The sequence below is a fragment of the Artemia franciscana genome, chromosome 19, assembly GCF_032884065.1.
Source record: "Artemia franciscana chromosome 19, ASM3288406v1, whole genome shotgun sequence".
Classification (NCBI taxonomy): Eukaryota; Metazoa; Arthropoda; class Branchiopoda; order Anostraca; family Artemiidae; genus Artemia; species Artemia franciscana.
The window spans coordinates 35,457,418-35,472,441 of record NC_088881.1 but is presented as its reverse complement, the minus strand read 5'-3'; the positions used below and the strand labels follow the sequence as shown (position 1 = coordinate 35,472,441).

Here is a 15,024-nt window from a genome sequence, read left to right as displayed (position 1 = left end):
TATTTTTTGATCAATAGTTAAACCTATATTAAGTTTTCTGTCTTCATTTACGCTATCACTCCTCTGTAGAGGGAATTGAAAAAGGTTTTATTTTTCTGGAACCATTCTACGGATTGTTCCGAGTACTAGGCTGATTGACCGTATCTCAACAGTAGGCTGCACGAAAAGTATGGTTCAATCAAATTTTCTAGGGTTATAATGAGAGAAAGGTTGAGATGGCTAGGGTATGTTATTTGGATGGAGGATGACAGATTGCCGAAGATTGTTCTTTTTGTTCAACCATCTAGGGCCAAATGGAAAGCAGGTCGTCCACAGTTGAGGTAGGAGGAAGTAATAAATAAAAATTTAAGGGAAATGAGAACTTCCAGGGAGAGTAAAAGAGGGAGGCTTTGAATATATTGGGATGGAGGAGGAGGGTGCGTAGCTGTGTTGGCCTCAGACGGCTTGGTGCTGCGGTGAGTTATTTGTAGAAGTAGTAGTAGTTTATTTTCTAAAAAGGTTGAGATATGAGGACAATTTTTCTAGCTTTATGTTGATGTATCTGGCTATTAGGATCTCATAATTTCAATAAATGTTGTACACTGTTATGCCCTTTGTCATTTCATACATGTTAGTTTGTTTTTTTCGGAATATTTTGTTTGATTTTACGAGAATTACTCTTTTGGTTAAAGTCTGGCTCATGGCAACCGACTCCTCACTACAGACCAGCACAGTGAATTAAGGATATATGAAGGTCCTCTTTGGAATCATGCCAGGACAATTGCTCATCCGCATCGTCAATTTCAGCATCTGACCCCAATTAAGGTATATTTGCTTTTGTTTTTATTTTTGTTGTTTTTTTGTTGTTTTTTTTTTCATTTTTAGACCTTATATGTATATTTTTAGTTCTAATTTTCATATAACTATATTTCTTAGTATAAATTATGGTTTTTGGGAAATAGTTGTAAATGTGGCATGGCATCAGATATATTTTTTTAACTGAATAACCAAATCGCTATTTTTACTTTTTAACGACGACTAAGCGTGAACTATGGCTATAGTTTGTTGTGTTGACCTTGATGTGTGCAATGTCTCGTCGGATTTTACTTAGACAAACATACGAAATTAATTTTCCCAGTAGTTGTTGGGAGAAGGGGTTCAGAATACTAAAGGCTGCGGTTTTAGATCTATTTCTCAATTTGTGTGCGGATAGCGAGTCTCCGGATCGGACTAATGTTCCAATCCTCCCCCTAAAAAATGTCAACATTTATGCAATCGCCAGTAATTTTATAAATTATCAGTTCTACTGTTTCACATTTTTCATAATGATTCCCGCCCCCCTCTCACCGTGCCTTTCTGTAATGTTAGCTACTGCTTCATATTTTGAACTACTTGCTGTATCATTTACAAATAGAAGCCAACAGTATGTGGCGATCAGAAAGCTATGGTAATGTGAACCAACAATTGTTTTCTGAACATTCATATGGTAGTAAGATAAAGAAAAAGAGAGTCTTTTTGTCAAAGATGTCTTAGTTCAAAAATTTGTTGTTAGTTTTTTTTATTAGTATTTGTCACTAATTCAAGACAGAGTTATACGTCCCTCCAGAAACTACATTTCCTTGTTATTGAATAGACGGGGTGCCACTTACTACCAAGATTGATAAATGTGGGTGCCACACTTCAACGTATAATAAGAACTCGCCTAAAGCTCTATTCTCTCAATCAAAATAACCTTAGCCTTTTATTGCTGGCCACACATTGACAGAAGAAAACCACTGCCATGATATCCCCCCCTCCTAGGGAAATATTTTCGACAAAGCTGATGTCTTCAGCTTAAACAGAATATCCGCTGAGCTCAAAACACTAAAATGAAAACAATTTAAAGTCGCCTCGTGGCTCAGGAGACACAGGCCATTCGAAGGAAGGTTGAATTGAATTGGACAACTTTAACCACATTAACAATTTACAAGCTTGTAATAACAGGGCCTGACAAGGGTTTTGATTCAGATTTAAGCTTTGAAAAATCAAGACATTTAAGGTGTCATGGAACAGGAACTTAAAAGACAAAAGTATATTTTAAGTGCAATAGAGAGGAAATTAACGTAAAGGCAATAAAGATATTTCAAAGCATACGGACAGAGAATTAACGTAAAGGTGAAAAAAGAACATCTGTCTGGTAACAAAATGGGTGACATACTATGTTACCCAACACTTATCTGTCTAGGTATTTTGTTCAGTGTGAGCTAATCCAAAGAATTGGTTACCTTTATTAAAAAAATGTGGTTTTATTTTCTAAATAAATAAAGATACGTCTGGCTTGTGAAATTACATCACAAAAACTACCAATAGAATTAAAGCATGCTCTAACACGGGTGTAAAGTACAATTGTCTCTCTTTCTCTTTGGCGATGCACAAGAAAGAAGCTCTTTAAGTGTAGAAAAAGTATTTTTGATGACAGGAACAGTTTGTAACTTGGGAAAAATTGTATATCATCGATATAACGCTTAAACAAGACACTAAATATAAGTTCAGTTTTTTTTTTTACCATCAATGAAATGAAGATTGCAATTCCTCATCTCAAATATCGACATCTCGAATCAGAAATTTTTTTTAATTCTTTCAAATACTGGGGGGCTTTGATATTTAAGTATAATCGCTTTTTGTCTGCTTCCTTACTTTTATTTGTTGCAGGACCAGGCCTGATCGCCTCACCTGGTATTCAAGAGATTCAGTATGAGTAAATCCCATCTGTTGCGATCTTTTGCCAAACTTTGGAAACGGTAATGGGCTCGAGTTTTTTTCTGATAATTGTCCCCCAATACTTCAGCTGGCCCCCAGGTCAATTACACATGTCTGGCAAAGGAGTGGCTAGATACACTTACTCAAGGATATGGTCATCCATGCTTCTCAAAACATGGCCGGATCAACGCAGTTTTCGCTGTTTGACCATCATGGCGGTGTCTTCACTGCTACAGCAGCGGTGGCATGCATCAACAATTGAGACTCTGTCGGATCATCGTATCCTTAAGATCTTTCGTAGACAGCTGTCGTTCTAGGACCTCCAGATCAAGGAAATAAGACGCCTTTAATGTTCAGATCTTGACTGTATAAAAGAGAACATACCCAACAGCCTCTTTGCAGACACAATTTTTGTCTTCATGCTAATCTCCCCCCGGTTCCACTAATGGTGCTGAACCTCTTGGGAGATGGCTTGAGATATGTTGAATGTTTTATGTTCGTTAAAGTAATAGTTCCCACGAGAGGTTGTTGGGAAGTCAAAGCATTTGAAGCAGTATCAAATATTTATAACTTTTCTTTGAAGTATATGGTGATAATCTGCCTGTATATTTAGGTCTATGACTTCAGTTTTGACTCTGTTGATCTTCATCCCCTACAGCTGAGGGGAATGTGCTCTTCCATGTAGCATTGTTTGTGCAGTTGCTAGGTCAAGAGCAAGCCCCCATCATGCGCATTGGTGCCAAGATCAGTAACAACACAATCGAAACTCGAGTACTCTTTCTAGAATCATGTCTTCACAATAGTTAAACAAACCGTGTGATAATATTAATCCCTAATATGCATAAGTTTCTACATTGAAATTATCAGTTTCTTCATACAGCACTCTCACAGTCGGTTTTCCAATGCTCATAGTGGGCCTTCGGCACCCCTAGGAATTGAATAGGCATAGCATCCTCTTCCATGATTCGTCCAAAAATTGTGTGGGTTGTGTAGTGGAAAGCAGAAAACAGTCCAAAAAATGTTTGTGTCTTGCAATCAATCCATCTCTGGGGAAGTTGTAGGGCTAGCACTGTTAGAGAACAGGACGAAGAGTGAAGATTGGTTAGTGCACCCTCACCCTCTTCAAAATCCGTGTCTTTTTTCACGTTTCTGCTCATCCCTTATAGCCGCGAATATTTTGAGCAAAATCGTCGTGTATACTTTCGTATCAGTATGTACAAGTGATGTCGCTTGGTAGTTGCGTTAATCGCATTGGTCTCCCTTTTTGGATACTCGGATAATCATAAACCCCTTCTAATCTGGATTTAGGATCCTTTGTTTGAGAGGGCGGTGGTTCGAATCCTAGTGTACCCAATCATATGGTTTGGGACAGGGGTCAGTGGCGTGACTGTATGCTCAGCCAGAGTCGACCCAGTTCTAAATGGGTACCTGGAAAAATCTGGGGAAGGTAAACAGGAAGGGTGTGCAAAAGCACAGGATGGTTGGCCCCCAATCCCCCATCGCACTTCCTGGCTGAATGGCCAAGAAACAGAGATCAGCACCGCCTGTAGGGATTGTAAAGTCCAGTACCGTAGCTCTTACCATTTTCTTTTTTAATTTGACAGAAAAGTGTGTTTTCGTATATTAGTCTACAGAGAGGCTCTAGTCGCTGTATTATAATAGTTTTGAGGTTTTGCAAACCTCTGGATAAGCACTACCTGTGCCAGGTAAATAAATTTTTTTTTGTAGTTCGATAGTGTTTGGTACCTTGGTAGCTCAATATCTGGTTAAAGAGAGATAACAGATATTTCTGGTCGATGTCTTAACTAAGCTTAATGTAAAGTTATAAGTTTCTTCAGGTTTAATGGCACCCTTTAGAGGGTATCGCCATGGTTGTGTGATACCAGACAATAATTCAGTCTAAAACTGTAAACTTATTTCAGGCTTACTGGCACCCGTTAGAAGACATAGTTATTGCTGGGCGATATCCAGACCCTAATTTTCCTGGTTATACAACGGCTGAATTACGCACAATAGATTTTTTTGATGCGGATACTGGAAAAATTCTTACTCAAATTATACCTCACTTCAAGAATGGCATTATAAGTCTGAATAGGTTTGATGCAATTGGTAACGTCATGGTTTCAGGCATGGGTAAGTTGGCTATTGAAAGCAATTGTACTATCATCAGTGGCATAATGGAAATCAGTAAATGGTTTGATTGACTTTGAAAAACAACTCGGAATCTGTCGAATAAAAGTTTATTGTAAAAAAAAAATAAAAATGTCTTGGTCTTAATTTTGTGGCCATCTCTTCAACCAAGTTGTTTGAACGCATCGTTCCAACTCATCTTATTCTATCTACTTTGTCTCGCGTGATATTTATGTTTTTTCTCCAAAATGGGTGCATTCTTTTTCCCATTGAAAGAAATGTTCTTGACTAAAGAGTATCATCATGCTAAGTAATATACTTCCTACAGAAACCAAACTAATGCCTCCATAATTACCTCACTTACTCTTATTATATTTCTTATAGAGGGTTTAGTTTAAATTTTCCTAAAATCGCTAGGTACTTCCCCTTTTTCGAAAATTGTATTCATAATCTTCAGTAGTTTGTTTCTAACTTCACAACCACCAAGTGATTTTGATGGATTGTTCCAACCCATCTTAGTCTATATTCTTTGGCTCTCCTGATATTTATGGTTTTTTCCATATTGGATATATTATTTTGCCCATTGAAAGAAATATTCTTGACATTAAAGTTGTTTTTGCCCCATCTTGGATGACTTAGAAAAAAAAAATACAATTTCGAAAATACATGCGTAGCATTAACAGTCAGAAACCCAAAAAATTGTTTTCAATACTTTTAACTCTCCTGCTCAAGGCGTTATCCGGGGGAGGGTGTTAGCTTGTTTGAACCCCCCCCCCCCTCTGAAATTTCTCCAATTTGTAAAAAAATGTATATAAACAAATGTTTGATGTCATTTGTAAGATTTGTTGTACCCCTCTCCCTGCTAATGAAAATCCTGGAGATCTTGTAAAATTTGCATTGTGTATTACACCGTATTTTGAATCACCGCATCTGAGGTAGTACCTCAGTTCAAGACTGGATTAGAAGTCTCTCTAGGAAAGGGATGAATAACTTCACCCAGGGAAGATGAGAATCTCCTCGGGAAGAGATACGTAAATTTCATCTGTTCTGACACATGCTGCAGAGAAACAGAGTGTTAACTTTTAAAATATGTTGTAGCTCAAAAACCATCCAATCTTTTGAATGGCTTAAAATTTGATCAGATTCTGCATTATTTTATTGGCTCACAGACAGCAACAACGGGAAGAGGAGGTGGGCAATCTGGCGTTCCTTTCTGATATAAGTTTAAGGGATAATGTGATTTGCTTACGAATATGTGTCGCAAAGATCAACCAATGGAATTAAAGTACACCTTAACATGGGATTAGAGGACAGTAATCTCTCCTTTTCTCTGTGCTGCCACCATAACTCATATCAGTAACATAATAGCTAAATTCACTAAATCAGCAAAGGAACAGAAATGTAAAAACTGAATAAAATTATGTAGTAGGTTGCAATGAATTCGCCCTAGAAAACTTCTTCTGAGGCTTCAAAAATATTCAAAATCAAATGTTGACCTTCTAATTCTTTTCTCTTTGTTGTGATTCTGGACTCTAGCTTTGTCCAGCCACTTGACCCCTCGCCTCCTTAATTAATCCGGGGTTGCAAATAGGCTTATCAATCCGCTACCCTCGTAGGAAACCTCCTCTGCTAGAAATAAGACACCAAATTTCTGCATATTTCGCTATTACAAAAATGTTATTGGTATTCTTTGTTTTATGGATTTATTTATTTATATATAACTGTGGAAATGTTGATTATTTTTTTTTACAATTTATAAAGGTAAAAGACATGTGGAACTGCCGCCCTACTACGGGTCAATTTTATATTTTGTAGTTCGCTGAATTTCATTGTCCTCAAAATTATCCATAAAAAGTGCGTGAGAAAAGATGTTATTTGCAAAGGAGAAGGGAAACGTCCACAAAAGTGATGTAATCCTGATGAAGATTGTAAAGCGTATTCAACTTGTCCAAGAAGTTTTTTGTGGAGGTTTCAAGTTGCTTTATGTAAAAATTCCACGTTATCCTGTAGTGTCATCTGTATACAGGAGCACTTTTTGACTGATTTGAATTCTCAGCTTTTATGCCCTTCCTCAAACGTAACAGTACATCTCTCCCCAGCAAGAAGATTTAAACCTAACGGAAGGTCAAGCGGTGGTTTAGCCGTCCTGACACCTTGTTAATCAGAATTGTTTGAAATGTGTGACTGCTATCTTGCTGTGACGGTTGATAACTTGATAATAGTCAATCTTTATCTTCCAACCAATTACAGGGACGAAGCTTCTTAAAGAAAATTTGCTATTGCTCGCAGAAAGGTGGCCAAACTGTTGAAAAAGATCGAGAAGATGAACAGAAAGTATATACTTATTGGAGACTTTAACTGTGATCTACTTGAGAATTCAAGTGCTAGAGCTGAAACGTTTATATCTATTCTACCAACCGGTTACTCGATTGTACTGAAAGACCGAAATTATTTGTCCACCATTTTAGTCAATAAAAATTCGACGTTTTCCCCAAGAAATTTGATATTGGATTTTTCTTTCTTTTTTTTGGTTTGCTTATTTGCTTTCGATTTTTCGTCAGGCGTGGCTATTTCGATGTAGAATATCAAGAGAGGGCTCATTCGAACGAAATTTGAAACCTTTGCATCGTGCCGCAAATCAGAAAATTTGATCATAGCAAGGCCAAACTGCTATCAAGTGAAATTTCTGAGATTATCAGTTGTTTATAGACAGTTGACAAGGCATATACGTAACCTATAAGTTTCTGTTCTTACAACGGCAAAGTGCTTATTACTGCAATTTCATACCCCAAAACAAACATTTAGTTCCAAATAGGGTCAAAGCACAATGAGGCCTTGGGATCGACAGGATAAACCGACTGGAAATCGTTGCCCCTAAAACGTTACCTTTGCCCGGCTTAGTTTATTAGACATGCTAAACTTCTTCTGACTTCTGATCGCTTTGATTTTATTTCGGAAATGGTCATTAGACCTCATTAACACTGAAGTTCAACTAAATAAAAAGGAAGTAAAAATTGCAACTTTCAAAAATTTTGCTCGATTTTTAACAAGGCCTGTTTGTAATAATTTTTGGATTTGTATTATGATTTAGAAACTACTGAAATTTTGCTGCTCCCGCATGGCCGCTACTACCATGTTTCTGCTATCTAATGGCAGCATTAATAAAACTTTCAGCCTGCTAACATTACTACGATTAATATATACAACAACTATATTAACTAAAAAGCCATCATATTTAAAAACAACAAATTTTCCAGGAAAAGCAGAGAGTAAATTTGAATCTTCAAGCTGCTCAAATTCCTTTGTTGGAATTTTAAACAGAAGTTTAATTTTATAAGAAGGCAAACTTAAAGTTAACAAAACTTACTACAATTAGGGGGTGGTTTTTCCAAACCTCAACCCTCCTCCCTCAGCAGCTGGAGTGTCATTGGTGCTTCATTGAAAACAAAATATGTTTGTACAATGTTCTTTTTCTAATTATATTATGAAAAATTATGCACTGCTCAAACTTTTAGGAATTCTTTTTATTGTATTTTAATATTTGTAACAAGGAATTTAGTTTTTTAATCTAATATGTGATACTTTTAAGTCAATAGCCTCCTTATCTCAAATTTATTCTTTTTAAACAATATAGAAAATTCTACTTAGTTTTCGAAATCTACTTCGAAAACTAAGCGAGATAAATTATATGTGACTGTTCATTTGGGTTACACATGTGAACCACAGCATAACTAGCTATAACAAAGCATAGCAAAACCCCAAGGAGAGGAATATTAAATTCACCTAGGGAAGATGAGAGTCTCCTAAGGAAGAGATATGTAAATTTCAGACATCTGTTCACGCACCTGCTGCAGAGAAACAGAGTGCTAACTTGTAAAATATGTTGTAGCTAAAAAACTTTCCCATCTTTTGAATGCCTTAAAATCTTATCAGATTTTGCGTTATTTTTACTGGCTCACTAACAGCAATAACAGGTAGCAGAGGCGCGCTATCTGGTGTTCCTTTTCGGAACGCCTGCAATAAAACTTCTAGCCTGCAAACATTACTATGATTAATATTTATAACAACTATATTAACTAAAAAACCATCATATTAAGAAACTACAATTTTTCTAGGGACAGTAAAGTGCAAATTTGAATCTTCAAGTTTCTCAAATTCCTTTGGTATAGTACTAAATCTGAAAATAAACAGAAGTTAAAATTAACAAAGAAGGTAAACTTAAAGTGAACAAACCAACCATAATTAAGTGTGGTTCTTTCAAACCCCAATCCAGTGTTGCCAACGCTTCGGAAGAAAAAGTACCTTAAAACGCCATAAAATTGTACCACCGATCAAAAAATTGTACCATATCTGTTTTTTTGCGTGTTGTGCTACGGGCAAGACGAAAAAAAAAAATTTACTACGCACGACACGTGGACGATCGGAAAATTACATTACAGTAAACAGAACAAAGTATCAGATATCTTCTTTCAAAGATATGTGAGAGACCTCCTTTCCCCTACAGAGACCACTTTAGTGTCACTCCTCCAAATAGCTATTCACCTATTTTGTACTTACCCTACAGATGGCTGTGCTGCTTCACGCTATATTATGACCGCAAAAGGCCAACAACAGGCGCTTAAATAAATGTGTAAAGGAAAACTTAAAACTCTATAACAGAAAACAAATAAAAACTACAATTCCCTCCGCTCGCTGCGTCCTGACGCCCAGTCAAATCTTATTGTACCACATTTTGTAAAATGTACCAGGAAATCTGTGATTGTACCAGAATGTACTTTTAGAGGTGAAATGTACCAAAATGGTACAATTGTACCGTTGTTGGCAACCCTGCCCCAATCCTCCCCCTTCAGCAGTTTAAAAGTCATTGGTGCTTCACTGGAAACAAAATATGGTTGTGTACAGTTCTTTTTTAATTATATTATTAAAATTTAACACTTCTCAAACTTTCAGGAATTCCTTTAATTGTATCTTAATATTTGTAACAAGTAATTTAGTTTTGTTAGTCTAATAAGATAGTGTTCTATTCTAATGTTAGTCTTTGTGTTACTTTTACGTCAATAGGCTACTAATTTCAAATCTATTCCTTTTAAATAATATAGAAAATAAATTATGTAAGCTAAACTGAGATAAATTATGTGTGACAGTTCATTTATGTCAAATGTGTGAACCATAGTATAACTAGCTATAAAAAAGTATAAGATAAGATAAATTTTATTTTAAAAGTGTATACAAAACACTTTGCAGCACCTACTAAGAAAGCCCCAAAGGGTTTGTTGGCAGCAGGTGGCAGTCTTTTTTACTCTACATAATACTACATACAAACATATAAACTACATACATATACATACAAACATGCTACTCTTTTGTAAGGAAAAATAACTGCAGCCTTGAAGGATGTCAGACGACTCGAATTTCTTATTTCAATTGGAATAATATCCCATACAGAGGGGGCAAAATTTCTTATTACAAAAGAAGCTCTAACCGTATTTCTAAATGGGTGTACAGATTTGGTGTCCCCCGTATCATGGCTATGGAGATCACTATTTATGAAGAAAAATTTTCGAAAGAAGAGGGAAGAATATTATTGATAAATTTATGTCAAACTACTGACTTGGTAATCTCTTGTTTTTGAAATATCAAAAAGTTGATTCTTAGTGTAAAGTTCATTAATATTATGAGTAAACAAAGTTTTAGGTGACAAAAGTTTAACAGCTTTATTTTGGGTGTTTTGGATTTTTCTATAAAAGGATACAAAATTACTAGCCCATATAGAGCAACCATAACAAATGTACGGGTAAAAAATTGCGAAATAAAGCAATCGAAGAATTTTTTGGGATACTATGTTTTTAACTCGGCGAATCACACCCAGAGATCTGGATAACTTTGAACCTATAATATTTGAATATGTTTTCCATGATAGATTTTCATCAATCAATAAAACCCAAATATTTTGTTACCTTTGCTCTTTTTATTTGATTTCCGTTTATTATTAATTCTAAATTAGTTTCAATGCTCGGTATCCGAGAAAATAAAATGTAATTAGCTTTAGTATAATTTAGTGTCAAAATATTGAAATCTGCCCACTCAATAAACTCTGTCATTGCCTTTATCATTTTATCAAAAAGTAGATCAACTAATGGAGCAATTACGATTAAAAGAGTTTCGTCTGCAAATAGGATTATACCAGTCTCAAACAAATAATACTTAATCCAATCTATAAAAATTAAAAACAGAAGATGGCCCAGTATCGAACCCTGGGGTACTCCGCAAGTTATCGCACTAGCCACAGAATTAAAACACCCATTCACCACAATTTGCTTCCGGTCACTTAAATAAGATTCAAACCAAGACATACTCTTTCCGGTCACACCGATTTTTCCAGGTCAAGCAATAACTTTTTATGGTCAATCGTTTCAAAAGCCTTCGTCAAATCCAGGGATAAAGCAGCTGGAATCAGACCCACTTCAAACAACGTATTTACCCAGTTAACAAGTTTAATAGTTGCCATTCCTGTGGAATAATTTTTTTCTAAAACCAAATTGAGTATTTATACGAATTTTATTATTTTCAATGTAATCAGTTAGCCTGGATCCAATCACCTTTTCATAAATTTTGAAAAGAAAGGAAGGATAGAAATGGGTCTTTTATTAAAAGGCTCATCTTTTTTACCTCCTTTGTGCAATGGTATTATTTTAGCAACCTTCGAAACTTCCGGGAAAATTCTTTTTTCTATAGATTTATTAATCAAATTACATAAAACTGGTGTTATAACTGATTTAACTGATCTAGCAATCTTAAGAGAAATTCCGTCAACACCACTTGAATTTGATTGAATTCTACTGAGTTTCCGACTCGGGAAAGTCGGGAACTTCCCGAAGTCGGGAACTTCCGACTGAACTATTTTGGAAGGCCGCTTAATTCTTTTCCGAGCATCATCGCAAAGTTTCGCTCCCTCACTAGAAAAATATTCGCATAAATATTTCGCAACATCCTTTGGGGTAAATAAGGAAAGGAATATTTAGTTTTTCCGTGTGAAAGTGTATGCATTTAATTCGTTTTTTTTATATATTTTTTTTTAATGACATTATTCAATATATCATTATAATTTATCGCTATCATTTGCACTGTCATCATTACCGTCTTTACAAATTGAACAAAAATGCAGTTTTGTAAACAAAGTTTTAATCTAAGCAATCTATTTGTTTTCTTAAGGACAAAAACAAAATGCACCCCTGCTTCTTGGATTAAGAGGGTGGGGGTATAAGCGACTACTGCCCTAACTTGAGGGCGATTTGTTTTATTAACCTTAATAATATTTTCGGTAGCATTGACAGAATGTTTTTTGTTTTGTTTTTTCAAATAGAAAAAAAAAATCTGTTTACTTAGAAAAATCTGTAAACCCAGTATGGATTTGAACAAATTTGAAGTCAGAAAAGCCAAATGATTGGTGTATTGAAGCGAAAATCAGTAATTTATCTTTTGTCAATTGGTCCTCTATCAATTTGTTGGAATTAATCGACTTGGCAGATGAACTAATTAGTTGAAATACAAGCCGATGATTTTGTTGATTATTTTATTTTTAGCTCTTATTCTCTGAATTAATTTTCTTCGCACCCTATGTAGGGTTAAGGCCTCATTCAAGTCCTGGTCTATATTAATCACTAATTTAGGAAAACAGTCTTCCTTTTCTCCTTCTGTCTCTTTTTTTTTTTTTTTTTTTTTTTTTTTTTTGTGTTTGTGCTGTTGCATTGGTGATTTCTCTTTTCATGATATATATATATATATATATATATATATATATATATATATACATATATATATATATATATATATATATATATATATATATATATATATATATATATATATATATCAGGAAAAGAGAAATTACCAATGCAACAGCACAAACACATAAAAAAAAAGAGACAGAAGGAGAAAAGGAAGACTGTTTTCCTAAATTAGTGACTAATATAGACCAGCACTTGAATGAGGCCTTAACCCTACTCATCCATACAATCACATAGGTCAAACAGCATAGCCAAACACAATCAACCATAAAGAATAATCCATGGACAGGCAGTCCATATATATATATATATATATATATATATATATATATATATATATATATATATATATATATATATATATATATATATATATATATATATATATATGCATATATGTGTATGGAAAAATATCATTTTTGTTGTTTATTTGGAAAGATTGCAGTTACATGTATTTAAATTTACAGGGGGGGGGGCTTCCTTTTCTTCTGGTTGCCCTTGCGTAATGGCTGAGCGAACAATTTTAGGGAAAGGCAGAAATGCCTGGAGGTTTTTGATTCGCCCTGTAATTTTCATATTTTCCGTATAATTCGTATATTTTCTGCGTTTTACTTTGGAATTACCCGTCCCCCTCCTTACAAAATGAACGGACATATTATATATAATTCATTTACTTAATCTAGGCTGGGACATCCTTGTATGGAAGCCATTTTATCCGGACGGTCAGGATGAAAAAGAAGATGATGAGCCGACTAAATTCAAGGAGGCTGAAACCCCTGAGCATTTCATTAAGAAAAAACGAGGTGGAGGCAAAACTAAAAAGATTGATTAGCTCCGCTTATATCATTACTGTTTTGATCAAAGTTTGAGATTTGAGATGTTCCTACCTCGAGAAGTTTTTTTTTAAATTTTTGTTATGTTTTTTGTACTTGAATTCAATAATAAATATTTAATACAAAGAGGATATAAAGATGGAAGGATAGCTGGAGGATAAAGAGGGTAACTGAAAGAAAGATAGGGAACTTTTGTTGACCGATTGGAGAATGGTTCTTCAAGGGGCTACGGTGATTCTTGCTAGGGACATCTTTAAATTTAAAACGATAAGCCAATACAATTAGGCAGGATAATATTATACACCCAAAATAAATCAGATTTAATGTTATTCTTTTTTTACTTTTTCAATCAAAGTTGCTGGCATCTTGAAATACATAGATTTAATACCATGAATATTATATAACATGTATGGTAGTAACTGGCAAATTTAGAATGAGTTTTTATTAAGCAATTCTATGAAAACAATCGCATACATTTAACAAACAACAGTTATTTCTATATGGCTCCTCTATATGGGTCTTCTGATACTAATGTTGAATTTAATAGATTTAATATTTAATATATGGTTTAAGCATTTGAAATTTAATATGCCAATATTTGGATTTAATATATGTTGACTGTAGGATTCAATATATGCCGTTCTATTTTACAGTCTGGCCGAGTGGATTGGTGTGCTAGGTTCAGGATCCTTGGTCTGAGAGGGTGAGGGTTCAAATCCTAGTGCACCCAATTATTTAATTTGGGACGGGGTTCAGTTGTGTGATTCTGTAATCTCAGCCAGAGTCGACCCAGCTCAAAATGGGTACCTGGAGAAATCTGGGGAAGGTAAACAGGAAGGCTGTGCGAATGCACAGGATGGTTGGCCCCCAGCCCCCCATTGTACTTCCTGGCTGAAGGGCCAAGAAACGGAGATCAGCGTCGCCGGTAGGGACTGTGAAGTCTAATGCCATATTTTTTACCTTTTATACAGTCTGGCTGCATCTTCCTCCGCAATGTTATCAACGGCCTTTACGTCACACTTCCTTAATTTATATTTTAATGGTATCTCCACTTTCACTACATTCATCTTACCTTTTATAAGATTCATCGCTTATTTAGTTCTCGTAAAAGGTCCCTCTTTTTTCCTATTAAACAAAGCATTTCCCTAAAATTCGTAGCTGTGTTTTTAACTTTCATCCCTAAGATACTATCCATGACTTCACAAACTATTTTCCTAAGATTATTCCATCCATATTCTACATTGTCAAGATATAACTTTCTAGCTATGTATAACTTCCTAGCTTTCTATATATTATTCCATCCAAATTCTGCGCTGTCAAGATATAACTTTCTAGCTATATATAACTTTCTAGCTTTCTATATATTATTCCATCCATATTCTACATTGTCAAGATATAACTTTCTATATATATAACTTTCTAGATTTCTACATATTATTCCATCCATATTCTACATTGTCAAGATATAACTTTCTAGCTGAGTCTCAACTGTTCTTGGAAAAATCCTCTCGGATAATGGTCCTGGAGTCTACCAATGTCATAGCCTCCCGGAATGT

The 15,024-nt window shown here is 35.0% G+C and overlaps 1 protein-coding gene across 1 annotated transcript in view; it reads left to right on the top strand.

Annotated features, from left to right (window-relative positions):
- Nucleotides 1–13,607, top strand: part of LOC136039613 (DNA damage-binding protein 2-like) — a 63,405-nt gene extending 49,798 nt beyond the window's left edge. Inside the window, exons 7-9 of the mRNA XM_065723499.1 lie at nt 672–804; nt 4,641–4,851; nt 13,319–13,607. Of these exons, the coding sequence (XP_065579571.1) occupies nt 672–804; nt 4,641–4,851; nt 13,319–13,467 (493 nt within the window). The 3' untranslated portion in view covers nt 13,468–13,607. The remainder of the gene's footprint in view (nt 1–671; nt 805–4,640; nt 4,852–13,318) is intronic.
- The last annotated feature ends 1,417 nt before the right edge of the window (nt 13,608–15,024 follow it).